This window comes from Vipera ursinii (assembly GCF_947247035.1).
Source record: "Vipera ursinii genome assembly, chromosome: 1".
Classification (NCBI taxonomy): Eukaryota; Metazoa; Chordata; class Lepidosauria; order Squamata; family Viperidae; genus Vipera; species Vipera ursinii.
This window is the reverse complement of record NC_139512.1, coordinates 230,016,201-230,032,406: the sequence shown is the minus strand read 5'-3', so window position 1 is coordinate 230,032,406 and position 16,206 is coordinate 230,016,201. Positions and strand designations below refer to the sequence as shown.

General features: G+C 39.0%; 1 protein-coding gene across 1 annotated transcript in view; it reads left to right on the top strand.

Annotated features, from left to right (window-relative positions):
- The window catches only part of KHDRBS2 (KH RNA binding domain containing, signal transduction associated 2), a gene marked incomplete at both ends in the record, with an annotated part of 414,972 nt that overhangs the window by 269,554 nt on the left and 129,212 nt on the right, over positions 1 to 16,206 (top strand). Inside the window, one exon of the mRNA XM_083351280.1 lies at positions 10,596 to 10,723. Coding sequence (XP_083207406.1) covers positions 10,596 to 10,723 — 128 coding nt within the window. The remainder of the gene's footprint in view (positions 1 to 10,595; positions 10,724 to 16,206) is intronic.

Sequence of the window (16,206 nt, the reverse complement as noted above, 5' to 3'; positions counted from 1 at the left end):
AGAGAACAAGTGGATACATGGTGCTCTACACCTACTAAAGCATCATATACTGTATAAATCCTGCTTGCCTTTCTCATTATAACTTCATCGCATTAACCAGAAATAAATCCTCTCTCTACAGGATTTTATTTAGAAAAATGTAAAGCAATATGTCTAGGGATCCTGCTGAGAGTGGATCTGAAAATTAGCAAGAACTTCTAGACAGCTTTTATATCACTCTATAATCATCATCATCATCATCATCATCATCATCATCATCATCATCTACCCATTTTTTTTCAACAGGCAGGGGGCTAGATTTCTTGACTCCCTTTACCGAGCATGCCCCCTGCTAGGCAGGGCTTGCTTTTTCTTTTGAAGTGAAAAGCCACAAAGAATTATGGGTTTGGCGGGTCGAATCCCGAGTGCCGCGTAACAGAGTGAGCGCCTGTTACTCGTCCCAGCTTCTGCCCACCTAGCAGTTCGAAAGCACGTAAAAATGCAAGTAGAAAAATAGGGACCACTACGGTGGGAAGGTAACAGCATTCCGTGCGCCTTTGGCGTCTAGTCATGCCGGCCACATGACCACGGAGACGTCCTCGGACAAACGCTGGCTCTTCGGCTATGAAACGGAGATGAGCACCGTCCCCTAGAGTCGGAAACGACTAGCACGCATGTGCGGGGGAACCTTTACCTTTACCTTATAATCATCATCATCATCATCATCATCATCATCATCATCTACCCATTTTTTTTCAACAGGCAGGGGGCTAGATTTCTTGACTCCCTTTACCGAGCATGCCCCCTGCTAGGCAGGGCTTGCTTTTTCTTTTGAAGTGAAAAGCCACAAAGAATTATGGGTATTTTTGCTGTGAAGAACCGGGGGGGGGGAGCCTGAGCCACCTTTTATATTTTCAAATGTGAGTAAAACTCTTTGCCTCTTCACAGTACAACATATTTGTGTCAAGATTTTTTTTAAAAAAGAATTGGACAGAAAACTGTTGAAGCAGAACCCTACTCTATGGAGTGGGAAGTAAAATGGAAATTGTCCAATCTCTGGTCTTAAGAGAGCCTGGCTGATGGCATGGGTGTACATATTGCATACGATATTTTTTTTTACTAATTACTGTACAAAACAGAATCTTAGTTTGATTTAACTGCTGGGGGAAAAAAGTTGTTTTCTCAGTTTTGGCTGCAAAATGGATGGGCTTCTAATGAATGTAATGTGATGAATGTAATGAAAACAAAAGAACTGGCAATAATGAATTCACTTTTCAAAGACTAAGAGAATCCATCTAGCTAGTCCTGATGCTTTTTGTAGTCGTTTCTTTCATCCATAGATCATTGGAAGTTTGAATCCTTCAGCTGTCAAACCCCAACTGCTATGATTTAAATAGTTAGACAAATACGATAGCATAAAATAATAGGTTGCAAGTGAGTTGTGGCTCAGATCTCACAATCAGTTGAGATATTCCCAGTAAGACAATGATGTTCACATGCATGTACAAGCATACATATCAGCTGAGACCCAGATTGGTGCAGTGATGAAGGTGCTGGCCTAGAAACCAGGAGATGGTGAGTTCTAATCCTGCCTTAGACCTGAAAGCCTGCTCAGTAAATGTGGGCCAGACACTCTCAGCCCAACCCACCTCACAGGACTGCTATGGTAGGGAACATATTAGATCTGTTCACCACCTTGAGTTGAATATATGTGCCTGTGTGTTGTGTGTGTGTGTGTGGGGAAACAGAATAAACTGTATAAAAATATCATTTAACACATGTGCACAGCTGTATCCAGAATTGTTAGAACCATTCTAATGTTCCAAGATTCAACTCATGCTTCCTCTACTTCTGTTTTTAAGAGAGAGAGAGAGAGAGAGAGAGAGAGAGAGAGAGAGAGAGAGAGAGAGAGAGAGAGAGAGAGAGAGAGAGAATCTCCCTTTTATTTCTCATTATGTCCATTGGTTGAGATAGTCCTCTGCTGACTCCTAGATTGATCTGGGTATCTGGCTGGCAACCAAGTGCCAGATAATAATGAATTTAGATAGGAAGCACACAGACACTTTAAGTGATACTCCCATTGATAGAATGACCTGTTTTGTGGTCCTGTTTTGTCAGTTGTTTCTTTTACATTTGATCCTGGTCTATTAAAAATTTTATTAGGTGTTGAAAATAAAGTGGAATTCCAATTCACACAGAAGCTACTCCTTCCTTCTGCAGCACCACTCACCTACCTACAGATATGGCTACATATCACTTTCCCCTAATCCTCCATAGTGCAATGTGCTATAAACACTAACCAGAACTATATGCGGAGCCAACAGCCTTAGCATATGATTGCATCCACAAATTACAAAGCATAAAATATACACAGGCATAGCATATTCTCAAGCCATTAAGTCTCAAGATCTGAGAGATGCTTTATTTAAGAGTTTCCAGAAAGGCTGTCGAGTTTTTCATGTGCTATTTCTATTTAAAAGGGCTAGCACATTTATTACTCTTTATACAGTTAACCATCAGACCATAGTGATACATCTTAACGTTGTGGCTTACATTCAGTTTAATAATCATTCACTCTGATGAATAAAAGTCTGGATTGTATTTTTATTCTCCTAGAATTGCTTTTTATGCAGTGACTTTTATATCATTTGTTTTAACTTTGTAATTAAGTAACCCAGAGGGTTGCAGTAAAGTCTGAGAAATTAATAAAGCCGGTGCATATTAGTAATGAATTGTCAGGAGAATCAATGAAATAATGGGGATCCTGGAATGAGTGGCCAGAGCTTGTAATTAGCAGGATGTAGGAAAGAGATACGTAAATAGGTCTATGGAAAGAGAGCAGAGGAAGGGATCAAAGAGTTCTAACACAAATGGAGCCATTAGACAAGCCAAAGAACTGGTGAACTTCTCAAGAAAGGGGAAGTATCTCCCAAAGAACTGTTGAGAAGAAGAAACAATACTAAGAGTTTAAGAAAAAGTAAAAAAGGGGGGGTAACATTGTGGGTGACAGATATAAGAGCAAAGGGAGACCTAGAGACTTCATTTGACATACACAAACCTGCAAGCCACGGCTAAGAAAAAGAACGGGTCAGTTTCGTAAAGCAACCTAAGGAAATAAAAAAGTTTGATTTAGTTTATCTGTGGAGATTCTCAGTCATCCAAGGTTAGGGTTGTCCTAAAGAGGCTTTTTCAAAAGGCAAAAAACTGGACTTTGTTTTTTCCTTGAAGACGTTTCACTTTCCATTCAAGAAGTTTCTTCCGTTCTGATTGAATGGTGGAGGATGGAAGGATTTATGTTCCTTGCAGTCGTCTGGCCATTAGCACTCTTTCTGGGAGTCGTTGAGGCCACTCCGGGCTTTATCTGTGTCCTCAGACTCAGTCGAATAGTGCAAATGGGGTGGCACCGTCTTGGAACTGCTGAAAGGAGTCCACAGGAGAGAGGTGGGGTTGGGTCCTTCCCTCTCTTTTGAGAGAGGGCTGTTCAGTCTTAATGTAGATGGTCCTGGTTTAGTTTCTTTATTTCTTTCCTGCCTTTATTGTTTTTACAAATAACTCAAGGTGGGGAACCTATCCCACGTACCTTCCTTCTCCTATTTTCACGACAACAAGAACGCTGTTACAGCTACAGTTGTTCCACGGTTGTTACAGTTCAAAGACATAGAAAAGATTCTCTCCTTAAGAGTCAAGGCAGTTATTTCCATGTCTTGATAATCATGGCAGTGTTGGATTTAAAGGATTCAAAGGAATGCCAAAGCCAGAAACTGTCCTTTGTTCATTTTTATGGAAGATGGTTTTATAACATATAGGTGATATCTAATGATGGAAAAAAATAGGTAGAATTTAGAAAAGAGCTATAAAACAATTGGAAATGGTACCTCTCAGATATCTATCTTATCCTCCCTCCCTCCCTCCCTCCCTCCCCCTCTCTCTCTCTCTCTCTCTCTGTGTGTGTGTGTGTGTGTGTGTGTGTGTGTGTGTGTGCATCTTCCCTGCTAGTCATAAACAATTTGAAAAATAATTCTTCAATCATATGATGTGACTGTACATAATTGTCAAATTAGAGATTATTGGGCATTCAGGAAAATTGCTACACAGTAATAATAAGATTTTAATTAGAAAAGTTTTGTTTACTACCAAAGTTACAAATGCCAAAACTGCATCCAGGCCTACTGGGTACAAGTTAATTGCTTTAATAGATCTAAAGGAGAGGGGTTTTTTAATCTTTTAATAGGATGGTTATTTTAAAATTAGCAGTGTTATTTAATCACCTTGGTTTTTTCCTTCATTTTTCAGTTACAGTCTTAATATAACAATTTAAAAAGGAATGCATTAGTTCACTCTTTTTATTATTTTTTCCCCCTTGGATTACATCAAAATGTCAGTGTTTGCTTCATTAGTTCTGGGTGAAGTTTTGGATTACATTATATTACAAAAATACTCAATTATATCTCTCGTTCCTGTCAAATAAAAAGTCATCCTTGCTTCCAGTTTGTTATTTGACCTTTTTCATTCTTGCTCTTCCTTAGCTAGAATTTTCAAAATGTTTTTAGTGTCTTACATCTATTTATTTATTTGTGCCCTGCCTTTATTATTTTTTACAAATAAGGCAGCAAACACACACAATAGTCCTTCCTTCTCCTTCCTATTGTCCCCGCAACAACAATCCTGTGAGGTGAGTTGGGTTGAGAGAGAATGACTGGCCCAAGGCCACCCAGCTGGCTTTTATGGCTAAGGCAGGATTTGATTTCATGCTTTCTAGCCTGGTGCCTCCACCACTAAACCAAACTGGCTGTTTGCATGTCAGCTGACTATATTCCCCTGTCTTCTTCCTGGCCATGTGGAGCAATGAGCTGATATTACCGTCCAGGAAAGGAAAGGGGAATCTTTCATCCTTAAGATACTGTTGAACTACAGTTCTCAGCAGCTCTCACTAGCATGGCCAAGATAACAGTTTTAGTTGAATAATATTGAAATCTGCCTTGTATGGATCACTTAAGAGATATGAAAAACCTGGGTGCGGTAACTCCTGCCTTTGATGGTGATATTGTATAAATAAAAAACTATCTTTGCTTCTTATAAGTATGCCCTCTGACTATATGTCTGTATATATAATTATGTGTACACTAAACCAAACAGTCGGCCAAATATTCCACTGTGTTGGTGTAATTCTCTCTTCTTTTTTCTTCTCAGAAATTCAATTCTCTGGGAAATTCACATGTACTATTTTCATAGGATTCACAGAAGCATCTTTGGGCTTTCAGAATGGAAATATATGCATATATGCCTGTTCCACCCTACTTCCTGGCTCCTGGGCATCATATCCTCTGAGAAAGCTTCCTATCTTTGGACCACTGCTCAGACAAACTGAGCAGAAGTTATATATATATATATATATATATATATATATATATATATATATATATATATATATATATATATATATATATATTTGTCAGCTTCCTATTTCTCTTCAGCATGGGATGAGTGGGCTCTACTAGGATGCCAGGTGATAAGATTAGAATAAGGTGTTTTTGGGTTTTTTTGTTTTTTAATCACTGCACAGCTTAGAGCAGCTTGGGGGAAAGAGTTGTTCTGACTTCTTCTTCTCAGCATGTCAGTCAGCAAAAGTGAAGACAATCAGCAATCACCTCCCAAGTGTTTTTGAAGATTTGGGGAATTAAAAGGGACTCAGCTGCCAGGTTCTGTATGATAATTCTGTATGATAAGAGCCTTGGTGGAGCAGTGGGCTAATGCCTCCTTAAGTAACACCAGCTGCCTGCAATTAGTGCAGGTTCGCATCCCACCAGGCTCAAGGTTGACTCAGCCTTCCATCCTTCCGAGGTAGGTAAAATGAGGACCCAGATTGTTGGGGGCAATTAAGCTGACTTTGTAATAATGCTGCTTGGGGGGTGTATGAAAGCCCTAATAAGCAGGCATATACATAGAATGAAGGCTACTGCTAAGCTTGTAAGCTGCCCTGAGTCTTCGGAGAAGTGCGGGATATAAATGGAATTAAAATAAATAAAAAAAAATTGAGCAGAAATTCCGTCATGGCTCAAAATTCTCTGAAACCCATGAGACCAAATTGTTTTGAAAATGGGCAGAAGCACCATCTTCTCCTGGATTTTAGGAAGCGATGTTACTGTATCAAGTTTTCTCATGAAAAGCTGGTCCATCAGTCTTTTTCAAAATCTTTTTTTTAAGGGATGAGACATTGCACTTTATGACTAATTTTCCAAAATATACAAGAGAAACAAGTCTTGACATCCATTTCCATAATGGACCTCTTTCCATCAGACTTGATATTTCTTCTGACCTATTCTGTGCCCCTAAATAGCAAAATGGTTGGTTCTTATATGCAACAAATCAATATATCGCCTTGGCTCATAAAACAAAGATAATAAGATACCGAATCAGTGTTAACAAATAATAGCGAGGGGACTTGTAAGGCAAAAGCAATCAAAGTTCATAGGAACAGAGGCTCTTACTGGTAGCCAATATTCAGCGAGAAAGCAAAAAGGGATAATTAGGTTAATTTTTTTCAAGAAGGCATTCATGAGGGAAGCCAAAAGTCAAACCACTTAGTGCTGGGGCATCAAAAGAGTTATACTAAATATATGAGTGCATTCTTAGCAAACAGTCCTGACTTGTGCACTTAGATGACATGAGACAAGGCTGCTGCTCCCCTTGAATAGACCGGCAGCAAGATCTGACCGCTGGCCCAGCGATGGATTCTATTGCAAATCAGGGCTGTTTCCGGTGGAGGCAGAGGAGGAGAAGTCCCAGGGTTTATGGAGCAAAGGAACTGGAGGAGGCTGTCGGCAAGCCCAGAGGAAGGGAGAGAGGCTTTAGGAGGAGTTGGAGGCCTGGCAGCGTGCTCCAGGGGTGAAAAGGAGCAAGGCCCCTTTAAGGAAAAGGTGGAAGAGTCAGGATCAGAAAAAGAAAAGGAGGTGAGGTTGTCATCCTGCAGGAATACAAGCTAATTTGAGGGCTAATCCACATGGAGCTCTGTTTCCATCTGTCCTGTTTGCCATTGTTTGCTCCTTACAGAGTAAAATGGACATTCAGAAAATTGAGCTGGCCACGAACAAGGAGTGTATATTGGAGGTGGTGGCCCTTTGAGAGCTGCATGCAACAAAATTTCATTTTGATGTATGCCGATTGGTGTACATTCAAAGTGACAATAAAGTTGTTGTTGTTGTTGTTGTTATGTCTCTGCTTTTGGCTTTCTACCTCAGAGACTGAGGGATTTTATTTCTTGTATCCCCAAGGACCAGTGGTTGAAACTCAGGTTTGGATCAGGACCAGAGGGATTGGTTCTAGATCTCCAAAATACTACTTGTAGTCCTTGACTCACAACCATTCATTTAGTGACCATTCAAAGTTACAATAGCACTGAGAAGAGTAACTTACAACCAGTTCTCATACTTACAGCTGTCATAGCATCCACATGGTTAGGTGATTGAATTTCAGGAGCTTGGCAACCGGCAGATACTTATAATGGTTACAGAATCCTGGGATCATGTGATTGCCATTTGAGACCTTCCCAGCCATCTTCCAACAAGCAAAGTCAATGTGGGATGCTGGATTCACTTAACAATTGCATGTTTCACTTAACAACTGCAGTGATTTGCTTAACAGCCATAGCAAAAGAAGTTGTGAAATTGGGTATGACTCACTTAGCAACAGAAATTCTGGCCCTAGTTGTGGTCAAAGACAGCCTGAATATATGGCCCTGGATGTTCCCTATATCTATTTTTTTCCTTCACTTTTGGTGAAGTTTCATAGCCAGATGCAGACTATACATCCATTTATCAATGAATTATCTTTCTGAAATAAGATAAACTTATGAATTGATTGCTTCACAATTCCAGGAATGGAATACTATTACTCTTATATCAGATGCTTTATATCACAAAGCAGAAAAACTGAGAGTATTTCCTGTAGTGATGGCAATAGGAAAGTAGCACATGAAGACATTTTTGTGCAGCTTGGTTCTTAGGATGCACCTAACAGTACTGTGCAATTAAAATTCTGTTATTTATTTATTTATTTAAAAAGCTATAAGGCCATGCAACTCAAACAATTTGACTCAGCAGCGTACAACATAAACAAAATAATCTAACAACGAACAGAAGATATTAATATAAAAGCTAACAATAAAATATATTGACTTAGGAACATCATTGCCATCATTACTGGGGCATCATGAGAGAAAATAAATCCAAAGAATGAGATTCTTTCTAATTCTGAGGAACAATAATAATGGGAAGTTACAGCCCAAAGGAAGAATTCCATCTGAATATGCAAATGCTATCAACCAAAAAAAACCTGGTTGGGGTGTCTTTTTAATAGAATATCTTGGAGCTCATCATTTAGTAAACGTGTCTTGTTTATAATTATTTTGAATGGCAATCAGAACGATACATATTTTTCCTCTATTTGTTTAACTTAGGTTTACTACTGAATATGCCAATTTCTCCTAGTAAACCTCAGCAGCAGCAAATGAATGATTATTATGATTTTCAAAGCTGCAATCAAAAAGTGCTGCTCTGAAAACTACCATTTGCTTTGTACATAATTATTTGTATCATTTGGACAGAAACAAGACATGTCATTTAACATGTTTTTTTATGATTTTCAGCACAGAAGGCTAATAAGTGTATTGTTTCAGCAGCTAAATGAAGCCAAGAAATGCATTAATCTTTCCAATAAGCTTTTAGAATCAATAGAGGGATGCTTGCATATTACAGAACTGCTACACACTTTCTTGATGGAGACCAAACTGAATTATTTTATCAGAAGAAACAGTCGATATTCTGCTTCACGATTGTGAAGAACTATTAAGTGTGCACTGAGATTTATTTGATAGGCTGCATTGCATGTCACTTAGATTTCTAATGTTTTACAATTAACAATGCCATTTTAAAATCTCAAAGATGCATGGAATCAGTGTTGTGAGAATTTCATCGTAATAGGAGATGAGTCAAAGTTGTGAGCTTTATATGGTGCAGATTACAGCAAAACAGCTCTAAATTCTGCACAGTTGAGGCAAGTTTAAGTCTGAACAAGGCACAAATGAATTTCAGGCTAATCGTGCAAGCACTGGTCAATTTGCTTGCTTTCCTTTAAAAGTAAGGATGTTTAATACTGGATTTTATGGCTGCTGTACTTTTAATTGATTTTGTATGCTGTCTATAGTCGGTCTAGTAGGTGGCATTCAAATAATTGTAAATCAATTTTACAGTGACAAATAGATGGGGTGGGCATGTTGGCAAGGCTACAAGTTCCACTTGCACCATGCCAGATTCATTGTCAGTAGTCTGGTTATCTCTGTGGCATGGCATCGCACCGATGCTCTCTAACATCAAGTATTGCCATCAAGTCACAACCCAGATGCAACTCAATTCTGCCATTTAAGAGGGGCTCCTGTCCAGGAGAGATCAGGCTTGTCCCCCACTCTGGAAAACTCCAGTGGTCACAGGCAGCAAAGCTGCACTTCCATTGAAGAGCTGGTCAGTGGAGTTCTTCTAACTTTTTTTCCCAGAAGTCTAACTTTGCAAATCTACTTTGCCCAACCAGGGCAACTAAATTAAGCTACTGATGAGGGGAGGTTTTCTGTAAAGGATCCAAGCTAGATAACAGTTACACATGCCCACCCACTTGGCACCCTAAGTACAGCTAGACACAATGGCACAAAAATGACAACATATGCATCATGATGTCACCATGCAAGTTCTGCCCTTACATACTTGCATTGACATCACATGGAAATACATCAAAGGGTAATGTTTGCATTACAAAGCTGTGGTGTATTTCTGCTTTTTTCATTCAGCTAAACAATGAATCAGAGGTAGGCATTTGGTTGTTTTCCTATTATAGAACATAAATGATTCTTTTCATTCTTTCTAATCGAGTGGAATCTTAAAATAATTTTTAAGGGAATTTGGAATTCTGTCAGTTCACTAACAAGATAGCTCTCCACAAACAGAACTGAAGGCAGTCAGTTTGGTGTGGTGAAACAAACCATTGAAGAAAAAAATAAATTCACAAGTGGGCTGCATCTGGCCAGATAGTATGGAATTTTTTTTAATAAAAAAAATCCTCATTACATCCCAGTAAGGCAATTGGACAGTGACTCAAAATATTGCCAATTGTTCCATTCTTAAGTCCCTCCCCTTCTTGGTCACATGACCCAAAGAAGACTTGCTATTAAGGAGATGGAAACAAGCCATTCTCTGTATGCACTGCTTACTTTGTTTCAAATAGAATCTTGACTCTTGAAAAACTCTAAAATCTACAATCTAACTAACTTAGGGCTGATTCCGTCAAGTCTATTTCTGCATAGCTCTGCAACCAACATGAACATGATTATATTTTTAACTGCATCCATTGCTTAGTTTGGTGGCAATAAACCATTTTTGCATATTTTTTTGCTTATCTGCATAATGTGAGTTAAACATTATTTGCTTTAAAAAAAACAACCACGATCCCAAGCAATGAAGTCATTTAAGTTTTCTGGAAATTATCTTAAACTTAAAATTATCTAATCTGGGAGGAGGAATGGACCTTCAGCAGTAAAGATGACAGATGTTCTATTGCTCCCTTCTCCCCAGGACTATAATGATGAAATCCGTCAAGAGCAATTGAGGGAATTGTCATATTTAAATGGTTCAGAGGACTCACCTCGTGGGCGAAGTATTCGAGGAAGAGGAATTCGGGCTCCTCCTGCAACTCCTTCAAGGTCAGTTGCTTTGACTTTCTTTATACTCAGTATGAATACTTTATAATATAATAATAACCTTGGATACAAATGACTTGGTTAATAAACAGATACATGCCACAGCTCACAGATACAGCTGAGAAGAATAAAGGAGGAAGTTTTGTTTATGCATTTGGTTCTAACAAAGCCTTCCATCTAGTTGCAATTACACTTACACAGAGGAACTGAAAATATATCTTATAAAGCAAAGAGACTGAAAAAAGTTTATGGTTGGGTTCCAAACCAATGAACATTGTTTTTTTTTATTAAAGAGTTTTACAAAAACAAAATTTTACAATATATCCCCAAATCCCTCCCACCCCAAACCCCCCCACTTCCCCCCCCCACTTCCCAGAGCTAAATACAGGATTATAGTTACAATAGGTAAAGGTAAAGGTTCCCCCGCACATATGTGCTAGTTGTTTCCAACTCTAGAGGCTGGTGCTCATCTCCGTTTCAAAGCCGAAGAGCCAGCGCTTGTCCGAGGACGTCTCCGTGGTCATGTGGCCAGCATGACTAGACGCCAAAGGCGCACGGAACGCTGTTACCTTACCACCGTAGTGGTCCCTATTTTTCTACTTGCATTTAATCATATTCTAAATAAAAATTATGCATAATATACAATTAACCAAATTCATAATGCGCTTTAACTCTCTTTTAACATAACTACAAACAACGTACCAATAACAATATCCCACTAAAATCTACTCATAGGCTAAATGGTACTTTTTAGTCCCATATTTGTTTTGAATATAATTTATCCATCTCCTCCGAAACCAATGAACATTCATCCTAGCATGAATCCCAGTATTTTCATATTTAAATAAACACAGCCATGTCTACTGGATCCATCTTTACCAATTTAGTTCCTTTCAGTTATTTTAGGGATTACAATCTTCCTCCTCTTCCTCCAAGGGGCTTAGCCCTTGCTGGCTGGAGGTGATAGAAGTCACCTTTTGACATTTCTAGAAGATGTCTGTCTTTATAGTAAGGCCTTATTTCTCTGAAAATCTGCAAGAAACAATTTTGTTAAATGCTCGTATTTGCGGCATACCTTCTGCTTCTGTGTAAAACAGGTTTGGGGGTAACTTATGCGTGATGACTTATTCAAAAGAATAACAGTACAATTAATTATTTTAAAATCTAGTACAAGATTAAGTTTATTCTTAATTTATGTTTGGCAGTCTCTCTCACACAAAATAATTTAATTGATGGTAGGTGGATTTTAATTTGGTAGATGCAAAAGCATCCAAATGTAAACCTCATAGGGTTCACAGAACTGGTTTAAACTAAGCCTTTGATTTTATCCAATATCCCATATCGATTTATTTCTCTTTTTTCATTAACAGTTCAAGATGCTGATTAAAAATATTCTTATTTTTTCTTTCAATGTAGTAATTTTCCTTTTCCATCAGCATATGTAGATATAATAATAACAGCAATAACAACAATAATAGCATTGGAAGGGACCTTGGAGGTCATCTAGTCCACCCCCCTGCTCAGGCAGTAAACCCTATACCATTTCGGACAAATGGCTGTCCAGTCTCTTCTTAAAAACTTTCAGTGTTGGAGCATTCACAGCTTCTGGAGGCAGGTTGTTCCACTGGTTAATTGTTCTAACTGTGAGGAAATTTCTCCTTAGTTCTAGGTTGCTTCTCTCCTTGGTTAGTTTCCATCCGTTGCTTCTTGTCCTGCCTTCAGGTGCTTTGGAAAATAGCTTGACTCCCTCTTCTTTGTGGCAACACCAGTGGTGGGATTCAGCCGGTTCACACCAGTTTGGTAGAACTGGTAGCTAATTTTTGGTTAACTTAGGTGAACCAGCTGATGCCCTAGCCCTTTTTTGCCAGGCCCAGAACAGACCATCGGAAGTGAGTGGACACCACTTCTGGCCATCTGTTCTGAGAATGTTCACAGCCAAGGTCAGACTGTGATCGTAATTTCATTGTATAGGAACATTATTATGTCTTCATAAATCTCAATTCTGCCCTTTATGACTCCAATTACACATAATTTAATAGTTTTAATAAAATTAGGAATCTATTTTATAGGTGGCTTATTTCATCTTACTGCTTGTAGAGTAGCTGCATTTCATTTCCTACTTTCCTTCTCCAAATGTTCTAGAGCAGGCCAGTTTCATCATACCGAAGCCGCACCCAACCCGTTGCCGGCAATGCAAAAAGAGTCGCGATATGTTGCGACACATCACATGACATGATGAGTTTGACACCCATGTTCTAGAGGAACCATTTCCCATTTTTAAACAGCTGTTCTCTCTTTGAAATCATTTTCTTTGCAAGTCCTCGTTAACAGTTCAGATCCTTGGAATCTCATCTTAAAACCCACTGTGGTTTTCAACTGAATTCTTGCAGAATATTTTTTTTCCAGGAACTGCATGTTACTAAAAGTGGTGCATGCTTTAGCTTTATGTGTCAAATCCTGATTATTATAACACCTTTCTGATTTGAGATTTTTGAATAATATAGGGAAAGGCTGGGCATGCTAATTCACAAGAAAAGGTTCAGACCTCATATTAATGCAGCAGCTTTCTGCTCTTCATTAGAGCAGTCTGACTTTTTTCAGGCTGCCTTGACGTCTTTTTTTTTAAGAAAACCAGTCAATGCAATTCTTAGAGCCATTGCATCTTTTTCAAGCTCATGTGAAAGCCTTTAAAAATGGGGTATTTAGTAGATCATAAAGATGGGGTACCCTTACCTGAGGTCCAAAAATTCTAAATTATTTTCAAAGTCAACAGAGTTCTAATACACAGCATTATTAATTAATACAGTATAGAATGTATTCATCAAATATGCAGAGTAAAATAAAATGATTTCTGTCGAATATCTTGAAATGAAAAAGTGTTTATTTCAAATAAGTCTTGGCAGCACACAATTTATGTTTTATTTATATAACATATAATTTCAATTTATAAGGCCACCAAACTCATAATGATTCTTGGTGATACACACTTTAAAAACAAAAGCCAATATACCATATCAATTTGAAAATAAGGTGGCCATAGCCAAGGAGTAGACGTTATCACAACATACATAAGTTGTTGTAGTCCTCGACTACAACTGAGCCCAACAATTTTGTGGCTAAGTGAGACAGTTGTTAAGTGAATTTTGCCCCATTTTATGACCTTACTTGCCCCAGTTGTTAAGTGAGTCACTGCAGTCGTTAAGTTAGTAACAGGGTTGTTACGTAAATCTGGCTTCCCCATTGACTTTCCTTGCCAGAAGTTCGCAAAAGGGGATTACGCGACCCCAGGACATGGCAACCATCATAAACACAAACCAGTTGCCAAACATCCGAATTTTGATCATGTGACCATGGGGATGTTGCAAGTGTGAAAAACAGTCATAAGTCACTTTTTTCACTGCTGTGGTAACTTTGGTCACAAAATTTATTTATTTATTTATTTATTTATTTATTTATTTATTTATTATTTAAATTTATATACCGCCCTATTCCCGTAGGACTCAGGGCGGTTTACAGGGAAAATTAAAAGTTAAAATACATCACATACAATTAAAATCGATTAAAACTAAGATTAAATTAATTCCTGAACTTAACTAAAACCCCATTAATTAAATAATTAAAACCCCTCAGTCTGGGCCAGACAGCTCAAAAAACCAAGTTTTCAAGTCCCTACGAAATGAGCGAAGGTCGGGGGCAGTCCTAAGCTCCGTGGGAAGCTGGTTGAACAGCTTTAAACTAAGGATTATCTGTATTAGAAATAATCCAATTCAGCTGAACACACATAAGGCAGAACCTAGGGGAAAAAACCCAAAATCTTCAAGAACTATTTAAGAGACAGCAGGGTTGATTTATTCCAACTATTCTAAAAGGAACATTGACACATTCTGGATCAATTGTAGTTTCAAAAGTGATCTCTGCACAATGTATTGTGATAATCCTCTTACAAGGTGACTGAGGCATGTCTCTGAGAAAGAACTCTTAGTCTAGGACCGTGGTGGCGAACCTATGGCAGGCATGTCACAGGTGGCATGCAGAGCCCTCTCTGTGGGTACGTGTGCCATCGCCCCGGTCCTAGGCCTTCAGCTGGGTTTTATAAAACCTTTTTGTTTTAGGCCTCCGCCGCTGTGTGCAAAAAAAAAAGGTTCAATCAATCAATCAATTTCAACTTCTCGCGGGAAAAAGAAAGATCTCACAAAGTTGGAATTGATTGATTGAACTTTTTAGTTCCACCCAGTCTGCCATTACCACTGCAGCCACGCCCAGCCAATTGGCCACACCCACCCAATGGCCCACGCCCACCCGGCACCCGATGATACATAAGTGGGTTTTGGGTTGCAGTTTGGCACTTGGTCTCTAAAAGGTTCACCATCGCTGGTCTAGGAAACAGGTCAATTGGCATTCCAGATATATCTAATTGCAATATCCTCTACCTTCAGATCACATTGCAATTGCCCTGATATAAAAATCAGATCCATCATGTGACTATCCATAAGTGTTCAGCTCTCTATAACTTGGGCTATGTCCATGGTTGTTCTGGTAGCTATGAACTCATGAGCCACTCCAGACTTTACACTTAAAAGGGCAAATTAAAGTCTCTTAGATGTGTTAGAAGCTCCAACTCTAAGTTGGCAATGGAGTCGGTCAGAGATATTGCTGCATAACGTGGAAGTTATACCGCAGCAGTCAAACCACTTCTCTGTATAACTCAATTTCAACCATAGGATCTCATAATTGATTATTTGTGGTGTAGCGCTTCGGAAAGCTAATGGGACTTTCTGGATAACAACAGCTACCTCTCAGGGCCTGTGTTCACAACTTCAAAACATCTCCAAGAACACCACCTGTAGTACCTTTCATTTTCTATGCACTTTTTTTTCTGTAAAATCACAAAATGGAGATGACATTGAACAATTGTCTGACTAATACTTGGCAGAATCAAAGTAATATTAAAGGTAAAGGTAAAGGTTCCCCTGCACATACGTGCTAGTCATTTCCGACTCTAGGGGCCGGTGCTCATCTCCGTTTCAAAGCCGAAGAGCCAGCGCTTGTCCGAGGACGTCTCCGTGGTCATGTGGCCGGCATGACTAGACGCCAAAGGCGCACGGAACGCTGTTACCTTCCCACCGGAGTGGTCCCTATTTTTCTACTTGCATTTTTATGTGCTTTCGAACTGCTAGGTTGGCAGAAGCTGGGACGAGTAACAGGCGATCACTCTGTTACGCGGCACTCGGGATTCGACCCGCCAAACTGCCGACCTTCTGATCGACAAGCTCAGAGTCCTAACCCACTGAGCCACTGCGTCCCTTTTAAAGTAATATTAGATGGTCCTTTATCAAGCACTGATGGAAAGCTGTATATGAACCATCTAAAGGACATCAGATATCTAGAAATGACAAGTTTTCTACATGGTAGAGGTGGCATTTCAATTGTTAACACACTGACAAAACTGTTGAAAATATTTTTGCTTACAAAGGGAATTTATAAGT